Below are 20,602 nucleotides of genomic sequence, written 5' to 3'. Positions count from 1 at the left end.
TCACACACCAAAATTTTAAATGTTGCCAGAAAAGTTAAGTAATTTGTTGCTGAATTTTTTACATTTTAAATGGACCCACATTACATTTACGTTCCTCATCTCAATTAATGGAAAATGGAAAGGTTTTTTTCAAAATTGGCCAATTAAATTTTGACAACAAACTCAATTCTTTAAGCCTCATAGAAGAGGCTTCACCAATGCTCTGCCTCAATTAATTATTATTTAAGAAACATAGTATAACAAATAATATAAAAAAAATTTTTTTAAAGTCAATTCCTACTTAGGTCAACAAAGAAAAATTTTATTCTGGTTACTTTTTATTAAATAATTACAATTAATATAAATATGTATATACATATGCTAAATATCTTATATAAGAGAAATTTTTTCTCCCGTATAAAACTAAAATTAATTAATTAAATTTAAGTAATGAATTAATATTTGAAAAAACTGTATTAATATCAAGTGTCATCCACTACAAGTTTAAAAAAATGTACAGTAGAGACTCGTAAATCGGAACCCGTAATCGGAATCGCCAGTAATCAGCACGATTTTCAGTCAGACTGTGTCGTGCTGAATCGAACGTTTTTGATACTAAATTTACTTCTAAAGTATAATTTTCATGTTTTTATATTCTTCAATATATTTATTTTGTTTGTACAAAATGCAGAAATAATTTTTAACGATACGATAGCCTCGATTATTATTATAAAAATTTTCGTTAGGCTTAAAATCGACGAAAATTCAACACGAAGTGACACGCAACGGAGAAAAATTTGAACATCGGACAGGTTAATATATTTTTTTGTACATAATCCGTAATCGGAACAAATCCCTAATCTGAACAACCCCAGTCCCCAATTGATTCCGATTTTCGGTTCACTACTGTATTTGAACTTGAGTGAATGAATAAAAAGTATTTTATTAACGATTGAAAATGAAAATTTGAACAATATATATATAAGGAGAGTGTGAACTAATAGTAGGAATTTAAAAATAATAAAAACAAAGTAATTATATTAAAGATATAGTTATTAAAAAAATATGGAATAGCTTTTTTAATACAATAATACAAAGTAATTTTACAAACCTTGATGAATTTTCATGACCATATGTAAACATATGAGCACCCCTCTGAAAAATTCAAATCAATTTTTCAAAAATTAAGATACAAATTAAAAATGTAATTTAAGTCATAAATTTTGGTAATCATTACACAATAATTATATTCCGGAAAACAATTATTACAATTTAATAAAATGAAAAAAAGGTTATGTATAAAAATGCAAATAATATTTTTATCTACTTTATTTCAAAATACTCACAATGTATGCAAGAATTATATTCAAACTATGACATGAAAACTGAATTTATTTTTAAGTTGTTTATTCATATTTTATTGAAAGGATACATTTTCAAGTTTTAAAGTAAAAATAAATAAATATCAACTTATAAGATTCCAACTTTCATTTATTGAAGCAACTGAAATCACATCATCATTCAAAAATTTAGTCCATTTTTTCTGCTAAATACTGTTCAATTTTATAATAATAATTTGCATGATTATTTTAAATAATTTTAATTGATTCTTAAATTAATGTTCAAGATACATATAAATGTAACTTTGGTGTGTTAGTATAGTATCTTTTCATGTTTATTCTATAAATTTCTTTAAAAAATCTGCATGCTTTACAATATTCATTCTGGCTACCATTCCCAAAATAAAACAATCTTCTCTGTAATGAAAGTACAAATCTTTGACAGAGATTTACTTTTCCTAAAGTAAAATCCAATCAAAAGTTATTATAAAATAATAAAAATTATTTTATATAATTATTAATCTTAATTTTAACTTAAAAAGCATCTACTATAAATAACGATTCTTAAGTTTGGAAAATAATTATAGTGTAGTAATTATAATATATAATATAATTACATTATATTCTGTCATACATATATACATATATTATGTATTGAAGAACTTTATATTTTACAGAACAAAGGATATTAATTAGTACTTTTTTTTTTATAGTACAGGTATCCCTCATACAACACAGTACTTCTACAACATGGTTTGAAAACTGAGGATATTCCCTGTACAACACAACTTCCAGTCTCGCTCTAACACTGTTTTGGAAATCCTCCATACAAAATTTCACAACTTTTAAGTGTAAACTTCATTATTCAATATTTTTTAAATTCAAGTATGCATGTGCGTTGTCTCAAATTTGCCCACAGATTTTATAATATTGACATTTTCAATTTGATTTGTGCCTTTCATCGGGTTTACTTTAATGAAAACTAATAGTAGAATTTTTTCTTCCTTGTCCTAGTTTTCTGATCAACCAGCTGTCATTGTTGTTGCTTTCAGACTTTAAGACTGTCACTGTGTTTTGTTTTTATAGATTAATCTTCTTATTCAGTAAAGTTTATTTAAACATTTTTAGGTAAGTGTTATTAAACTTTTTTTAACTGCAGGTAAGTAATCATACATAAAACTGATGAACAAAATAAAGAGATATCGCAGTACTTGAACTGTTCTCAACTGGAACAATTTGGTATTTGAGCACTATTTCTGTTATAAATATCACTTAGTACTCAACTGAACAAATGCAGCCTGCTAGATCAAATTATTGATTAATAACATTTTAATTTTGTCATCCATAGAAAATTATGATAAAAATAAAAAAATAAGGATGTTGCTGATATTTCTGATCAAGATTGACAAAAAAGCTGGATGATGCCGATATTTTGAAAAAACAACCTCAGTTAACTAAAATTAATATTAACAGTACTTTTAATTATGCTTGATGGTTAATTATTGATTGGAAATAAATTATCAATCGCTTTAATAAACACATTTCTCTTAGTAATGATAAACAATAGCATACTTTTGTTAACTTCTGGAACATAACTCTATGTTTTGCATTAGTCTTTTGTTTCATAGAGCATGGATTCACATATCATGGCACTTTTTCGAAACGTATCTATTGTGTTATATGAGTGATACTTGTATATCACTACCATAAATTAAGTCATATGACTGATCTTCAGAATTTCTTAAAGGCAACTTCAGCAGACCTAATTTCTCTATAACACAACATGAATAATATTTCAATAAGATATCCAAACATTAATAGACATTATTTTTTGGTTTCAGCATGTTGCAGGCATAAGACAACTTCACACTTTTTCTTCCTTACAACTTTGATTTTTTAACAAAATTGAATAAATATAAAATTTTTTAAAATTGGTAACAAGTAAGACTTCTACTCCAATGAATAAAACATTATTTTTCAACTTATGATAAGTTTTAGAACTTTTTCATGAATCCCTTTTTTTATACCTAACAAATCTGAAATTTTTATATCTATAGATAATAATAATTATTATTTGTAAATAATACTTAATTGTTTACTTATGAAAGTTAACTAAAATAGTAATAAATGAATGATTAACGCATCGGTGTTACGACTTTACAGCATTACAAGCGGTGATTTGTAAAACTTCACATGTATTGGTAATTTAAATAGTCCGTTAAAAAGCTAACTGTTCGAAAATTATAGCATTCGATTTTCACCTGAAAATGACAGCTGTAAGCTGTTGAAAGTGCTTGTGAGTACATGTGAAGTTTTACAAATCACCACTTGTAATGCCGTAAACATTAATCATTCATTACTGTACGTTGGCGTGAAGTGTAATATAATTTTATTATAGTAATAAATATTTGAAATACAGTATTCCCTCAATTTAATAGACTTTGGATTTAACAAACAAAGACTGGTTGGTGAAAATTAACACCCTATTAATATTAAAATGAATTTTTTTTTGTAATTAAAATTAACAGATTATTTTTTTTTCAAATCCAAGAGTCACTGCTCATAAAGTGCATTTTCCAAAAAATCTTTGTTTATTTATTTTGATTTAGATTATATAATTATTTATTTCAGTCTCTTGACTATGGTGAATACATATGCAATAACAAATATAGAAAATATTTCTGTGAAATTAACTTTCACACACACACTACTTAATTTTAATTACACAAATGTACCTACAGAAGTAAAAACAGATAAACTAACTGCCAATTTTTCAACACATGCATTTGGAAAATCTACTTTATTATATAATGGAATTTCAGCTATAATGAACTACCCTTCCTCTGAATTAGTCCATTAAATCGATATTTTACTGTAAATGTAAAGTAAATAATCTTACTTCTGCAAAACTTCCTTCCATATCAGGTACTACAAAATGAACTCCTCCTAATGGTTTCTCTAAAGAAAATTCAATGCTAATGCGAAGATTTTTTCCTTCTGAAACACACAATTTATCATTAGAAGAAATAAAATTTTTCACTAAATAAGTTATCCAAAACTAGTATTTTTGTCAATATTTTCTTCACTTACCTGATACTAAATGCATTGCATCTGGAGGTATACGAATATTTATTTCACCATTTCCTTGATCAGAATCAATAGAATTAACAGCATGTAAATGGGCTGTTGAGAAAAAATCCAAATTTCTCCTAAAATAAATTTTTCAATTAAAATTCTATTACAAGTGATATATAATACGAGTAATAAAATTCAATTTATAAATTTATTTTATATAATTTAACAGTTTATTAAGAATATAAATATAAAATAAAAACATCATTTGTGAGAATGACATTTAAACATATGCTGAAAATGTTAGAATTATGTTAATATTGCTGGAATAAAGATTCTTAGTGAAGAAATATTAGAATCAGTTTGTGTACTTGAGAATTATTACAATATTTGATATATATAAAGTTCTTATCTGTCACTTGATTATTTATTGGTCTTTGTTAACCATCCTGTCACGAAAGTGCACCAAATGTCTGTGATGTCATACAATAGAAACGGTAGCATTAGAAAGAAAGAAATAACTCGAATCTGTTAAAAAGGAGTCAAAATATTTAATTAGATTTCATTTTGATTGATTTAACAAAAATTAACATCAAATATACTTGATCTGAAGATGAATGATAAATTCCAAAATGTGCTTAATCAAATTAAATATGAACTTTCTACTCAATAACCAAGAAACCAGCAAAAGAACTCACTTTAAAAAGCAAACATTTTTGTCCAATTTTTAAAAGGACAATCTTCAGGTTGATGTCCCAAATTAAAATCTGTTAAAGGAGTCAAATTAAATATTTTGACACCTTTAACAGTTTCGAGTTTTCTTGCTTTCTAATGTATACTCACGGACTTGTCTGTTCTTGTTTCATATGGTAATGGTAGCACTCATTATTTTTCACTAAGACTTAATCACTTTTAATGGCAAACTAGTGTAAAATGTAACAATAATGAATGAATCCAAAGTGAGGAAGACATTGACAACAGATGCAAAATCATAAATGGTTAAATTATGTAGTCAAAGTGCATTTATCTTTTTACTTCTTTCTGTGGACACTAAGAAGGCCTTTTTTCATACTCATTATGAGTTTGGACAGGCCCACAATGAAGTGGAACTGGGTTGTGAAGGACAAGTTGTGTAAAAAAATCCAGGAGTTGCTTGTTCAGATTCAATCAAGGTCCCTCAGAGTGGTAGGCTGACCCTTAAACCATCTTGGCCATCCAGACATCTGTCATAGTGCATTGAAGAGTTTATACAACCATAAATAAAGCACTTCTGCTGTTATGTACCCTATTTGGATCACAAGTACTTCTTGTGATGATACAAATTATATATAAAATGAAGTATCCCAGATGCATTCATGTTAATATTTTAACAACATTAAAAAATAAACATACTTATTAATTAAAGACAAATTAAATAAGAAATTTTAAAACTGAGTATTCCCCAATAAAATTCAACATTTTCATTTAAAAAATACAATTTTTTTCTTGTCAAATTAAAAACTTTTTTAAATATTGAATAATCTCTTTCTAAAAAAATGTAAGAATAATGCAAAATTAATAAAAAGCAAGTATAAAAATTAGTGAATAATTTCTGTTTGCTGTCATCTAGTAATGAAGTATATTTGTCACTATATTTAGATGATTGAAAAAAAATGGTATACATCAAATGTTCAAATGGGGAATCATCTGACGATTCTTTAGGATATTTTCTTGATATACAGTATAATGAGGCATCCATTTATATTATATAGACATGCAATTTCTATAAAAGAAATAAACTAAAAAAATCATAAATTAAAAATACATAAATTTACAAATCCAAATGATAATTAAAGCCATACCAAATGTATTGCTGTAGCCTGATAATACAGTGATTCATTTGACATAACAAATTTTTCTACCATAAATTTTGGCCAAAAGATAGAGATCTAACTCCCTAACTCTATTAAAATATTAACCCAAATATAGCCTGAAAAATTCAAGGATATAAATATGCTAATAAATCTTTTTATTATAAACAGTGAAAATATATCTATATTTAGCATTAGCCACAAATAGTACAGAGGTGAAATTTAAAGAGTATAATAATAAACTGTCATGTACCACTTATTGGTACAAAAAAAAAGGCCCTATTATATCAAACTTATCATAATTATCATCATTTTACTCTAAAAAAATAATTTTAAATACACAGTTTCTAATAAATAGTATATGAAATTTAGAGAACCAAAAAAGATGTTTACATAGTAAATATGTTAATGTTATCATTCAGTTATTGTTATCAGTGTAAGCTAGTTCCAAAATTATCATTTTATTTTCAAAATTTTGCAGTAAAAATTCAAGAAAATAAAATTTATTGCATGTTTATTTAAATGCTTCAAATATAAGTTCGTATTCAATAAGATAGATAACCATAATTAATTTGCTATACAGGTACTCCTCACTTTACGACCTATCTGCTTAACGACCACTCGCACTTACGACCAACCGAGTTTCGATCTGCAATTTGGGGAATTTCCTTTCTCAGCTTGAGTGTCGATCAGTGGTGAATGGTGACATGCGCACTAAGCGTACTATAATAGTCTTATAGTACTATAATAGGCTAATAGCATACTGTAATAGTCTTTTTATGAATAAATTTGAAGTTTGTTGCATAATTTGTATAATTTTACAACGATCCTATATTCCCGAGTGCAAGCTCCTCGCTTATCGACCAATTCGCTTAACGACGTAGTCGTCAGAATGGAACTCGGTCATAAAGTGAGGAGTACCTGTGTTTTAATTTTAATTTCAAATAAATGATTTTAATAACTTACTGTTTTGTTTCTCCTTGACATATTTCTAATGTTGGATCATTATAAGTAAAACTTGCTTCAAATAAATCATTTATACATATTTTATAAATTCATAATAAATGTTAAGAAAAATATATGAATTAAAACTATTATTTTAAAATAAGTTTACAATATCTTTTCAATCCAATAGTGTCTTATCTCCTTGTATAATTATATTCATTCTTTTAAGAAAATAGAACTAGCAGACTTTAAATATATTGCAAACTCAATTATTATATGTTGCTTTAACAATTTATTTTATTGTGATCTTTAAAAAAGATATTGAAAAATGTTACTTTGTTTTTAAATCTTGAATTTCTTACATATAGAAATTAATAAGTAACTTTTACTTATTAATTAAATTATCAATATTATAGAAGAAATCATCATGAAATCTTTAAAAGAACATTATCAGATTATTAAAATAAACTACTAAAAATGAACAATTCATTTTAAAAAGTCATTATTAGTAATTTGTAAGAATAATTTCAACAAGTTGAAAATTATATACAGGTAGGCCTCCTACAACGTGGTACCCTTACAATGCGTTTTCACTCCAATATGGTTGGAAAAACGCAGAAATTTTCTTACAGCGCATTACTTTTACAATGCGGTTTAGGGCATTTAGAAACGAATTATCTTTCACATAAAAGAAAAACTGCAACGGATCACATAAGTGCAGTGGAACTTGATGAAACAAGCTCAGATCTTGAAATAAGGCCAGTCAAACATTCTCGAACAACTATAATAAGTGATGACAAGGACTGAATTTACGAGCATAACATTATGTTTCTTTTTGATTTTGACTTGAAATCATAATCTTTTTAGTTTTTATATGATGTTGAATTTTATTTAAACTTTTTATGTACATAAATTTAAAAAATGATGAAAATGTTACACCATAAAATGCCGTTTTTCTCTTTTTAGAATTGAATCCCAGTTTTTGTATTAAGTTGGTGTCTCCTATAACACGATTTCCCACAATGCAGTATTTTCAAGGAACATATGTAACGCATCGTAGGAGGCCTACCTGTATTTAAACTTCAGTATGAAATAAATACAGTAAAACCTGTCCAAAAAGGAACCTCAACAAAATAAAAACCTCTTTAAATTTAAATAAAACAATTTCAGAATAGAGCGATTTTCTACATTAGCATTGCAATTAGAATGATCAATGGGATGATTTTCACGTCAAATACTGTATAATATCAGTGGTTTCTCCATTTTATTATGCAATTAGAATTTCTGACATATTGCATACTACACGTTATGAGTTCAGCCAGGCTCACAATGGAACCAAACTGGTGATAAGGAATACAGCCTGACATATCTAGGACAGATCAACCATCCAGGAAAATTTCCTGAAGAGTTGCTCACCTGGATTTAATCCCATGTCCCTAGAGTGGTAAGTTGATGCCTTAACTGTCTGTCTCAGCCTTCTGGCAATCCCAAGAGTGATACATCAGTTTTTGATTCCCAAAATGGCTTGTTTGTAGATCATTTGCACTCATAAGGATCACATCCAAGTCCAACTCTTAGTATTAAAAAATTATAATAAATAAAGTTCTCCAAAAAATTAAAACTTTTTAAAATCAAATAGTTCTTGACTTTTTCATATGAATAACCTCATCTTTAGTTGGAATCACTTTGGATTAATCCTAGAAAAAAAAAACATTTCTTACCTACTGTATGTAATAAAAGCAATTTACTATAAAAATAAAGATAACTGTATGACATTTATCTGGTTTAGACATTAAAAAAGCAAATAACGCTAAAACCTGTTCAAAACAGAAACTTGACAAAATGAAAAACAACAATAATAATAATAATACTAATATTCAATACTGTGCAATTCCCATTTACATGTGCTTTACAGTACATTTACACATTTTCATTTTTATGTATTAACAGAAATATTATTTCTTTTATATCATAAAATATTGATAATTCTGAAGTTAAAATTCTTTGCTGGTATCAGTAAAACATGTTCATGGAGACAGAAGAAAACAGAAGTTACATTAGCTATAGCTGGTTTGTGTCAAATGCTAGTACCAGATGACTGGGGAAAAGTAATCCAAGACTTTCAATCCCCAAAATTAGAAGAATCTCTCAGCAAATTCCTATTAGGATATAAAAGTGAATAGTAAAAACTTTTTTCTGAGCATTTTGTCTAATTTTGATTGCTTTTGTTTGAATTACACATTTCAAATCTACAATTTTTAAGTTCAGACCTTTGTCATAAGCATTCTCTAAATATCAACATTTAGATAATTTCCATTAAAAAGCTATAGTTATTACATAAAAATATGTTTTATAATTAAATATGAGATAAATTTGAAATGAAGTAATTGATTAAAAAGTCAATTTTTATCATTGAATTTGTGAAATTAGGACCCATTTTTAGAAAATAACAGATTAGTCAATTTGATTTAAAAACAGCAGAAAGATTTCACAAGTAAAACAAAGTGTATTCAAGCTTACTGAGCTCAAATTCAAGCAAACAAGCCACCAAAGAAGACACCTAAAAGTTGCCTGGACTGTAACGGAGAATAAAGAAAATGAAATAAGTAACTATAGGAATGATTACAACAAGATCAACAAATCTTTGCTTTCAACTAGCCATGCTCCACCACCAGTATCGTCAGTAATCGACCAATAATGAGTGAAACAAAAGCCCAGCCTATATTGTCTTATGCCAATTACGATCTAAATTTGTATTTTGAGTTTGAACAAAAAAATTCATGAACAACAACTTTCACTCTCTATGTTACATTTATAATCAGCAGTGTTGTTCAGCATTTTTAATTTACAATCATTTATGGTTTTGAACTAATGTGTAAAAAGCAGCTGCTACAGATACTTCACTAATATACACTGTATTTCCAAACACCAATATTAACCAGACTGTATTGTATAATAGTTGCATAAAAACAAAATAAATTTTCAATTTTCAAAGCAAAGAAGTTTTCTTTAAAATAAGCTGCAAAGATTAATATTTTTTATTATAATTAAATTCAAGAAATAAAGTATAGCTATTCTAAAAAAATATATAATAATAGAAATCTGTCAACAAAATACAAATATTTATATCTCAATATATAAACATAATTATTGTCCAAATCTCTAAATAAATTAATATTGTAATAATCGTATTTGTTATTGGATCAACTACAGTAGATCCCCCCTATAACACGGTAGATATGTTCCGTGTTATATGAATTCTGTGTTGTACGAGTCACTTAAATACATGAACCAATCACAGCCCGGCACGCGTGCAGTTTAGGGGCTACGGCTGTTTGAAAGGTTTTCTTCCATAAAATTAATCAATTCTAGACTAATTTGACTCAACATTTCCAAATCACGTATAATTTTTTGGGAATAATCCATATAAACTATGCTATAAACAAAAAATTGTAGGATTACTTACCGAGAGTGCACTGTTTGACGACGCCATTGCTTAAGCTTGTTTTCGTCGCGGAGCGGCTCATCAAACGGCCAGCGTGTTTCCTGATAAGTTATTTTTCTGCAAAAAATTTGCCGAGCTTTGGAGACATCATTAATATAAATATAATTTTTATGGCCGTTAAATAATAAATGTTTTTTAGTAGGTCCACTGCTTGTTTAAACTCAATGATTTGTGACATGTCCGCTATTGGTCCAGATTTGACCAATCCTGTCACGATACGAGTCGGTGATGACATTTTACCGTGTTATATGAACACGATCGCAATTTTTTCACCATGTTATACGAATCTGTGTTATATGAACCCGTGTTATGGGGGATCTACTGTATAATGTTCTTTATAATAGGCTATTTAAATTTTTTCCAAAAATTCTGTTAAAATCTTAATATATCAACATATTAATTGTAAGGATACGACACTGCTTGCAGTTGAGTTTTATTCTGTGCAAATCACTTCTTGACGGAATAATTGTAAGCTCTGTAAAAGCCTGAAATAATAAATATTAAAATTTCATCCGAATTAAAAAAAATATTTAGGACAATAAATTACAAATAACTATAAAATCTATATAATTCTAAATACCTTTCGATCACTATTTTTAATAAAAAGAAAAAATTTCATTAACTACCAATAATCATATGTCTACTGATAATTAAATCTTACTGGAATCTTTCTCACACATTTTTTATTCACAAAAACAAACTAAGATAAATTTTAAATTGTTGTAAAAATAATTTTAAGTGCCACATTTTCTTGATTTTAAGATGCATTTTTATCCATTTTTACCCTTCCAAAATAGAAATGCATTTTACAATAATTGATGTCATACATTAAAAGTTCAAAATAACAAACAAGAAATCATGAGTGGACCATGTGATAATTTCTGATAATTGATGCATTTTGCACCAATAACAGAGGTTTTTAGCAATCCTGTCCAATGGTTATATCAGTTCAATAAGCTTCACAGCAATAAGCAGTGAGAATTTAATTTAAACTCCTTTTCAACTTTTAAAATGTCTTCAAGAATGCACAATGCAGCATTAAAATGAACATGGAAACAAAGCTGCTAAAACATTACATATTTTATAACATTTTTATTGCTGACTCTGCTTGTGTGCACTAAGAGAGTTTTCTTCATGCTTATTGTGGGTTTGGCCAGGCCACAATGGGATAGCTAGATGCTGAGGAATGGGGTCCAACATATCCAGGGCAAACTACATCCCAAAAAATTCCAGGGGCTTTACAACCTCTCAAATTCAATCTCAGGTCCTCCAGAGCAGTAGGCTTAACTGCATTAGCCATCTGTTCACCTAGATTAGATGGCAGATTCTTTACAAGTGGTGGTCAGCAAACGTAAAACAGTATCCAAGCCTGACAGAATTCGCTAAGATTTATCTATCGTCTCCCGGCGGTAGTGTATATATTGAGAGGCTATTTTCAGAAGCAGGTATAGTTTATGAAGAAAAGCGCAATCATTTGCTATCAACAAATGCTGAAAAAATTGTTTTCATTTATTACAACTTACCATTGATAGATTTTAAGTATTAAATGTAATAATTTGTGATTAAAATAAATACACTTTTGAGTAATATGTGTGGTTTATTTTCATGATTTGGTATTCGGCCAAATACTGAATATTAAAAAAAGTAGCCGAATAGGTCGAATACCGAATAGTAGCCGAATATTCGTGGCATCACTAATCTAAACATTACTTGAGAATGGAAGTATGGACCCATAGTGAAGTAAAATTATTTTCTAAAACATTTTTTGCAAGATCAGTGGAGGGTGTGTTATTTTTATCATCATCCTGGTGTTCATTTAAACAGTTTAATAACTTTCTACTTGTGGCACCGTATGTATACCATGTTTCTTGCCTAGGACGCCACCTACGAGTTATATCGTAGTTTGTTTCCTTGCCATATTTGTGCAGCTACGATGTAATTCGTAGTATATCAGTGTAAATATGAATAGATAGCTTCAGGGGCAAGAACAAAAAATCAAGTTTGGCTTATATGAACAGAACATTTATTAATAAATGAACAGAAAATATAATCATAAAAAGTTTATTTAAAATCGAAAGCAAAACAATATTTTTATTGTTTGTGATAATTTATAAAACAGAAACATAAATTTAAATGAACAGAAAATATCATAAAAAGTTTATTCAAAATCAAAAGCAAAACGATATTTTTATTGTTTGTGATAATTTTTAAAACAATCTTCTACGCAAAGGGCTGGCTTCTCTGGACAGATTGGACAGAAATAACGCATTTCTCGGCGTTTCTTAGCTTTGGTACAAATTCGACATGGCTTTGTCGGATGTTGTTTTTTCTGAGTAGGTGGGATACTCTGTAAATAGTGAAGCTCTTGCAATTTAATTTTTTTTGAAACTGGTTGAATCTCTTCTCCAATCAATGCTTTGACGAATGCTTCTCTAAACTTTATAAGTTTTATTTTAGAAGAAGTTGCTTTTTGAAAGAGTTTGTGCGCATTATGTATATATATCTCTATAATATGTAATGCAACCTTTTTGGGCCATCTAATAGTCTTTCTTAGAGCTGTGTAGTACGATAGCATTTGATCTGATCGGTCAATGCCAGACATTCCATGATTATAATCTCGAATTATATTCGGTTTCATTGAACATTTTCCATTGCGATTGAACACCTCTACCATTTCAACAACGTGCATGTTTGAAATGGTAAGGACTTCTCGTTTGTCTTTCCATTTACATACAGTAACAGGACCATTTCGCTGCCAAATAAACTCCCCCTTTTTCAGTTTTCGATTTATTACATCTCTGGGATTCCCCTTTCTGTTATTTCGCAGAGTTCCACACACACAAGTTTTTCGTGTAGTCAGTAATTTCGTAAGAGCAACAGAATTATAAAAATTATCCATGTATACGGTATATCCCTTATCAAGATAGTCTTCAAGTAAGTGTAAGACAACATCAGTAGTGTGGCCTAAATTACTGTCAATTCCTTCAGATTTTCCGCTGTAAATTGATATTTTCATAACAATACCATCGGATTCACATAGTTCATACAGTTTGACACCGTATTTGTGTTTTTTATTTTTTATGTACTGGCGAAAATGCAATCTTCCACGCCACAACATCATTGATTCATCGATACACATATTTTTATCAGGCACATAGTTTTGGTGCATAATATTATTGAAATGGTTTAGTATAGGTCTTACCTTATATAATCTGTCAGAAGATGGTATTGAGCTATCAACTAAATGAAAATAACACAGTAACAATTGGAATTTATTTCGACTCATATGTGATCGCCAAAACATTATATTATACAATTCGTTTGTGCTCCAGTAATGTTCTATTGAAGGAAAAGAACAAGGACCCATTTGTAATACAAGTCCAATAAAAACTTTCATTTCTGCAGTGCTGACGTCTTTCCACTGTGATACCCTTTTAGATTTTTTTATTTCTTTATGTTTTGCAATTTCTTGTGCAGCATACAAATTCGTTTGTTCGACCAGTAATGCAAGAAATTCTTCCGAAAAAAATAGGTCTACCAGCATTTGCACTGTAAGGTTTGTCGTATCCAATTTCAAACCAACATTTTCTTGGAAAATAAATAGTTCAGGATTTTGTTGAGTTTCTGTCCACAAATTATCGTTTGGATTTGATGTGGTTGCTTGAGACGCATCGTCATTGCCTTCAGGTTCAAGAATAGTCTCATCTTCAGGTTCGGAGACGACGTCATAATCACTGTCCTCACTTGAATCCTCAGATGGTACATAATCGCTACTGTCGTTACCATCCTCACCAAAAATTTTGTCAGATTCTGAATCACTTAGATTAGTGTAGTAATCAAGTTGTTTTTTAGTCAGTGGTCTTTTCTTATCCATATTGGGATATTTATAATTTGATTATAAAAATAAATAAAAAATAACACTCTCAAAAAAGACGTAAATGTGATGTGCTCGCCTCTATATCCGATTTATTACTAATGAATTTAGACGCACATCTCTGATTGGCTGTAGCGAAGTGACAGGATGAATCGTGTCTGTGCACGAATTAACTCGTAGTTTGGCTTTAGCGAAGAGCTTTCTGTTACATAAGCCAACTACGAGATAATTCGTAATACCTTTATTTTAAGAAAAAAATACACTTACATAAAACCAGATAACCGGAGTGGTTAGTATTCGGGTCGCAAACGTTTTCGTAGCCTCTTCTAGGCTCTTCTTCAGGCTTAGTAGTAATAAATTCGAATATATTCCTTTTTGAAGGAATATATTCGAATTTATCTCCGGTTATCTGGTTTTACGTAAGTGTATTTTTTGATTGAATCACCGGTGTGTAAGGAAGTTTAAGAAAAACACATTCTATATGCTTTTTGATTATTTCTAAGTACTCTGATTAGAGTTTTTAATAATATAATATAATTAAATTAAGTTGGCGTTTTACAACAGAATCCTGAAAAGTCACGTGGCAGTCAACGTGTATAAACAGTTTAATAACTTTCTACTTGTGGCACCTATGTAAAAAATGTTTGTTCCCTTACACACGTGCTGTAATGGGATTATACACTCAAGACTTCTCCAAAAGAATAAGAGAATCCCTATCATTACACGGAATTCTGTGGAGTGACAGCTGCAGTTTGATGGTTTAGTGTGATCGCATGTCTTTTATAAGCTTCAACTATTTGTAAAGTTACAGATCCTAAGTATAGAATAGAAGGTTTTGCAAATATTAGCTTCTAACAAGTTTAGGTTAAAAAACACTCCTATAATTAGATTAATGTAAAAAGATTTTAAAATCAATATTCAAATTTTACATATTCTTTTTCCATTTGAGGAAGATATTTTGAAATGTTAGAAGTACTTACATATATTTAATTCATCAAAAAAATAAATAACCAAAAGATAGTTTAATTTTTTTCTTATATTAGACATCATAACTGAGCTTATAAAGTTTTGCAAACATATTCATATGCAAATGTGGAAATGCTTATAAGTAACTAAATTTTAAAAATTTCTATCCACTCTGATCAATTTAGATGTAAACGGCTTATTTAAATTCATGTATCCCAATTATTATTATTAATTTCAAGATAATGAATGATATTAATCAAGATTACTTACTATTAACGACTGTCTTTGAAAATTGATGTTGGTAATGCATAATACTTGATGACATGTATAAAAAAAAATAATAATAATAATTATATATTAAATAAAAATAAATCAATTTTAATTTAAATATTTTTACTATTTTTATATCAATACAATAAAACCCCCAAGTATCCGAGGTAAAAAAACACCTCAGAAGCTGGAAAATACTATAAATATTCACAAAAAACTTCCATATTGGTTTCACCAGCTAAGTTTATTAACCTGACAAAGATCTTTGAAAGTGATCAAAAACATTATTTTTCCAATAAACTTAGTTGCTAGAACCAGTATGTAACTTGTCTGTATTTATTTCAAAAATAAAACTAACACCTATATGCAATTTCTAGCAAATAACTGTAAAGTTCTAATGTTTTTGGCCATTATTTAGAGGCCCTTATCAAGAAAGAAAACAAAAAAAAGTTCTATCATTCGACAGAGAATACCATTACATTTAAAAGAGCAATTCCAAATATTTAAAAGTATGTTTGATACATGTCATGACGCACAGTTTAAAGCATAAAAATAAAAGAAAGGCTTTCAAAAATTCAATTGTTTTTTTTGGCGTGTTTTTTTAGACGTCAAAAAGTCTGTTAATTATTTCTTTATGCTAAAAATGGATCATTTATGGCATCATTGATGACTTCAATTTTATTTCTATTAATCAATGTGTTATATCAAGTTTATAATTGTATAAAATAGACCAGAAACCACTAAATTCCAGCAAAAACTCACTTTAATAAAATAAAATGAATGTTTTCAACATTTTTAAAATATCAGGTTTAAATAGAATGGAATGCAAAATGGAAGATGATCTTTAATTTTCAAATTGTATGCTATCATCAGATTGAATGAAACATAATGCATTGTAGTTGAGGTCCTTTTAGTCCAATATGTGTTTCTCCATTTAAGTAATGGAGAAACACATATTGGACTAAAAGGATATTTTGAACAGAGATTTCCATGCACTGTAAAAGATATCAGCATCCCTATGTTTAATTGCAGTCTTTGGAGGACATTTTATAGATTGCATCTTCCTTATGTATTTGTTAATGGCTTCAGCAATATATTGTAACTACTAAACACTAAAATTGGCAGAGCTCTTCTTTGATGAATATGACATGGATAGTACCTAATAACCAATGAAAAACATTCAGTGACATCCATGTTTTGGAATCACTTTGGTGAAACATAATATAGTGTTTAAAATGTTTTCAATCAATCAAGTTTAACATGGTTTGAATCATTTAGTAAAATGCAAACATCATTTTTGCTTTAATCAATGTCTATTTTGTTCATTCATAGTGGTTCAAATAAAAAGACAGAATAATGATTCACTGACTAGGAACAACCAACATGCAGGACAATTTCACAAAGAACAAATATCTAACTCAAGAAAGACATTACAATACCTTCTCAATCCTACTGCTACAGACTTTTATCTGTTCACTAAAATAAGAGAGTAACATGAAAGATCACAGGTTCCACTTAGTAACAAAAGGTGAAAGCCATAGCAACAAAATTACTTAAAGATATTACAAAAAAATGTTTTTCTACAACTGCTTTGAGTGATACAGATGCTAACAAATACATAGCTGCGGAAGAAGCTTACTTTGAATGTCATGTGGTAAAAAAGTTTGTGTATGCTATATAATAAAATTTGTATTGAAATTTTTATTCCTTTTTGACTCTACATTGTAAGTTATATGTATAGTGTATATATAACCTCTCAATCCACTGAAAAAATGGTTAAATAAAAAATTTATAAGATTCACTCAAATTATTTAACCAGAATTTTTAAAATGGTATACATCACATTTTGTTTTTATCCATGATGTTTTTATCCATCTGTCTCATACTTAGAAAACTATTTTCTGTTAATTGATATTATTTAACTACAATTCAAAATTATGAGACAGGATAAATTTTTACTTCTTATTGGCATTTAATTAGAAAAAATTAACAGATTTATATAATGTAAACCCATAAAAACAAATTGGAAAATTAATTACTGTTTTCAAAACAAATTCTATTCAATCTTTCATTTAAAATTATCACATAATGACACTGAATACACATTTCCAAAGCATGATTCATAAATATCAATAATATTAAATATTTTATTAATGAATATTTCTGAACATAGAAAACCTTTCTAAAGTAAGATTCACTATACAGTCACATTGCTCTATTAACTAATTATTCCCTACTAAAAATATCATATTGTTTGGCACATTCAAATGATTAAAAAAAACTACAAATGTATATGAGATGATATGAATAAACTTGCCAATAGAGCATATGAAATTGCTTAACTTATAGATCTATATAAATCATTTTATTTTAAATATTATAGTTTAGAAATATTTTAAATGGCTTGGCTAACTTTATATATCATTTGACATGTTGATTAGAATTAATATTTCTAATATTATATTTCTAATCTTTATATTGATTAGAATCAATTGAAATAATTTTAGACCAAAAGTACAATTCAAGCTCTGAATGAGATAGTTGAGACCTTATCAGAGCTGTAGAGCATACCCATAGGAGCAAAAAGGTCAATGGAACCATACCAAATAGACACCCCAACTGTCGTAAATAATCGGGCTATAATTTGGAAATAATAATTATAAATTACAAGTGAATTTGACACCAAAGGGAGGCATTAGGTACCATCTCATATTAAAATTAATGATTATAATTTTAATACAAGCCAATTATAGCCTGATTATTTACAGCAGTTGTTGGTGTCTATTTGCTATGCATCAGGTTTCTGTTGGTGTTTATATATATGGAACCATACCTCTACAAGCAACCCTTCACGCAATACAGACAACTACATTAAATTATATCATTTGGCAATATTTAAAATAATAATGACTAATTTCACTTAACATTAATAGATATTTTTGAAGTACAGTGAGCCCTCAACTTTCGCACATAACTGGTTCCTGAAACTGTGCGTGAATGTTGAATGTTCGAAAGTAGAGGGATGTAAAAAAAATGCACCAAAAACTGTGTTTTAAAGTATTTATTTATCAATATGTATACATAATGAAGATAATGAGGCATGTTTAAGTGCTTTTGGGTGTTTTCATTATAAACTTGTCAAGAGTTACTTGCAATTTTCTTGATAAAGATTTCTATAACAAGCTTAATTTTTCTCTTATTTTTCAAAATTGAACATATCGTAGATCTGTTTACATTGTACAAATGCCCGATTGAAACAAAAGAGTACTGTTTTCAGAACATTTAATTATTTCCATCTTTGTCTCGATTGTATGAAGTTTATGTTTATGAGTCCTTAATTTCTTTTTGTTCGTATCAACACTGCAGTTTCTCCGTTTCTCACTCACACTTTTCAATTTATAAGGACGAAATATTTAAACATAAACAAATAAATTGGCAAAACACAACACATTGACACACACTCTAATGCAAGACTGAAACTGTTTTGACCTCTTGCTCGGAACAACACAGTAGTGATTAGGATTCCGAGAAGTCCACTATTGTAAAAAGTAAAATGTCTGAGAACGTAGAGCAAGCTATTGAACTTTGTAGTGCATGAGCGTTCTGCATGTAAGCAAATTTTGTCATTATCGATAAAAATATTAAAAAACTTGAATTTTTAAAAATGTGTGAAATAGCGAATTGTGTGAAAGTCGAGGGCCACCTGTGTCGTCAACTAATATAAATTAATATGAATTGTTATAAAGTGAATATTTCAGATTATGAAGTGAAAAACAAACATTTCATATAATCTCTTTCTCAATGAACATTAATATACTGTATCTATTAGCCCAATGATCTATATATTAACAGATCTATTAACATTCATTGGAAATGAAATGAAATGGTTTGTTTTTCACTTCCAAATCTGAAATATTCACTTATAATGATTAATTTATGTCAGTTGACAACGTCAAGTTGTATTGAAACATCAGTTGTCACATCAGTTGTATTGAAACGATACAGATATCATTTCAATACAACTGATGTGAGCCTGACATGAAATATTCATTCAAAACAATTTGTATTAAACGATATCAGTTAACAATATTTCAAATGATACAGATTTCAATTATCTCAATTAACATCATTTAAATGATTCCAATTATGCTCTTTCAAATGTCACCAATTGATGTTTTCACTGGGGATTACATTCTTAATCAACAAGTAAGTTTTAACAATAAGTTAATTAATTATCTTCACTAAGTTAGTTCAGTAACTTATAGTTGACATTCATACTTATTAATATAAATTAACAAATTCTAACTTATTTTTCTTAGATAACCTAATCTACTGAACAACGTAAAAACTTATAATTTAAATGGTCTGGAAGTCTCGGGAGTTCTTTCTCCTTTTTTCATTTTGCTGCTATTCAGATCTTTCACGCACACGTTACTTTGTATTTCATTTTACTTTTCGAAAAATAATACACGACGTTCTCCCCGCAAATACAAAACATGTGTGAGTTTGACGTTGCCAACTCGATGACGTAATTTATTTATATATAAATTTTTTATTTTTAAATTTCTTTCCTCTTTTTGGGCACTAAAGCGGAGGCTCCGCTAAATATTAACTATTTAAATAATATAAAAGTAGACTACTACTTGCACCATCAGAGCAACATTGAATTATGGCAGTTACCTTTTGGCCGACGGCCGAGCTACATCGGTCTGGGGAATCCGGAATTAAATCAGGACGGATCGAAAACACCAGAAATTTTTCGGGGGTAGTCCGGATATTTCGGGTTCCAGGGGCGTCAAGA

The 20,602-nt window shown here is 28.5% G+C and overlaps 2 protein-coding genes across 3 annotated transcripts in view; both read right to left on the bottom strand.

The window, feature by feature from the left end:
• Nucleotides 1-20,291, bottom strand: part of Taf2 (TATA-box binding protein associated factor 2) — a 101,923-nt gene extending 81,632 nt beyond the window's left edge. The window contains exons 1-7 of one of the 2 annotated variants that reach the window (XM_067287946.1): nt 20,155-20,291; nt 15,802-15,856; nt 11,104-11,176; nt 7,208-7,298; nt 4,410-4,528; nt 4,219-4,316; nt 1,091-1,134 (exon numbers count right to left, since the gene is read on the bottom strand). In XM_067287946.1, coding sequence (XP_067144047.1) covers nt 1,091-1,134; nt 4,219-4,316; nt 4,410-4,528; nt 7,208-7,298; nt 11,104-11,176; nt 15,802-15,856; nt 20,155-20,201 — 527 coding nt within the window. In that variant the 5' untranslated portion in view covers nt 20,202-20,291. Of the gene's footprint in view, nt 1-1,090; nt 1,135-4,218; nt 4,317-4,409; nt 4,529-7,203; nt 7,299-11,103; nt 11,177-15,801; nt 15,857-20,154 lie in introns of those variants that run through there. The other variant, XM_067287947.1, reaches the window with a different exon arrangement.
• Nucleotides 12,398-15,509, bottom strand: LOC136989658 (piggyBac transposable element-derived protein 4-like). The gene is made up of 3 exons (XM_067287882.1): nt 15,495-15,509; nt 12,916-14,478; nt 12,398-12,619 (listed from the first exon to the last, which is right to left on the bottom strand). Exons 1-3 carry the CDS (start codon nt 15,507-15,509, stop codon nt 12,398-12,400), a joined length of 1,800 nt encoding a protein of 599 aa, XP_067143983.1.
• Nucleotides 20,292-20,602: the final 311 nt, after the last annotated feature.

Source organism: Centruroides vittatus, unplaced genomic scaffold (assembly GCF_030686945.1).
Source record: "Centruroides vittatus isolate TY-2023 unplaced genomic scaffold, ASM3068694v2 scaffold_752, whole genome shotgun sequence".
Classification (NCBI taxonomy): Eukaryota; Metazoa; Arthropoda; class Arachnida; order Scorpiones; family Buthidae; genus Centruroides; species Centruroides vittatus.
The sequence above is the reverse complement of the archived record's forward strand: the minus strand, read 5'-3'. Positions and strand labels throughout refer to the sequence as shown.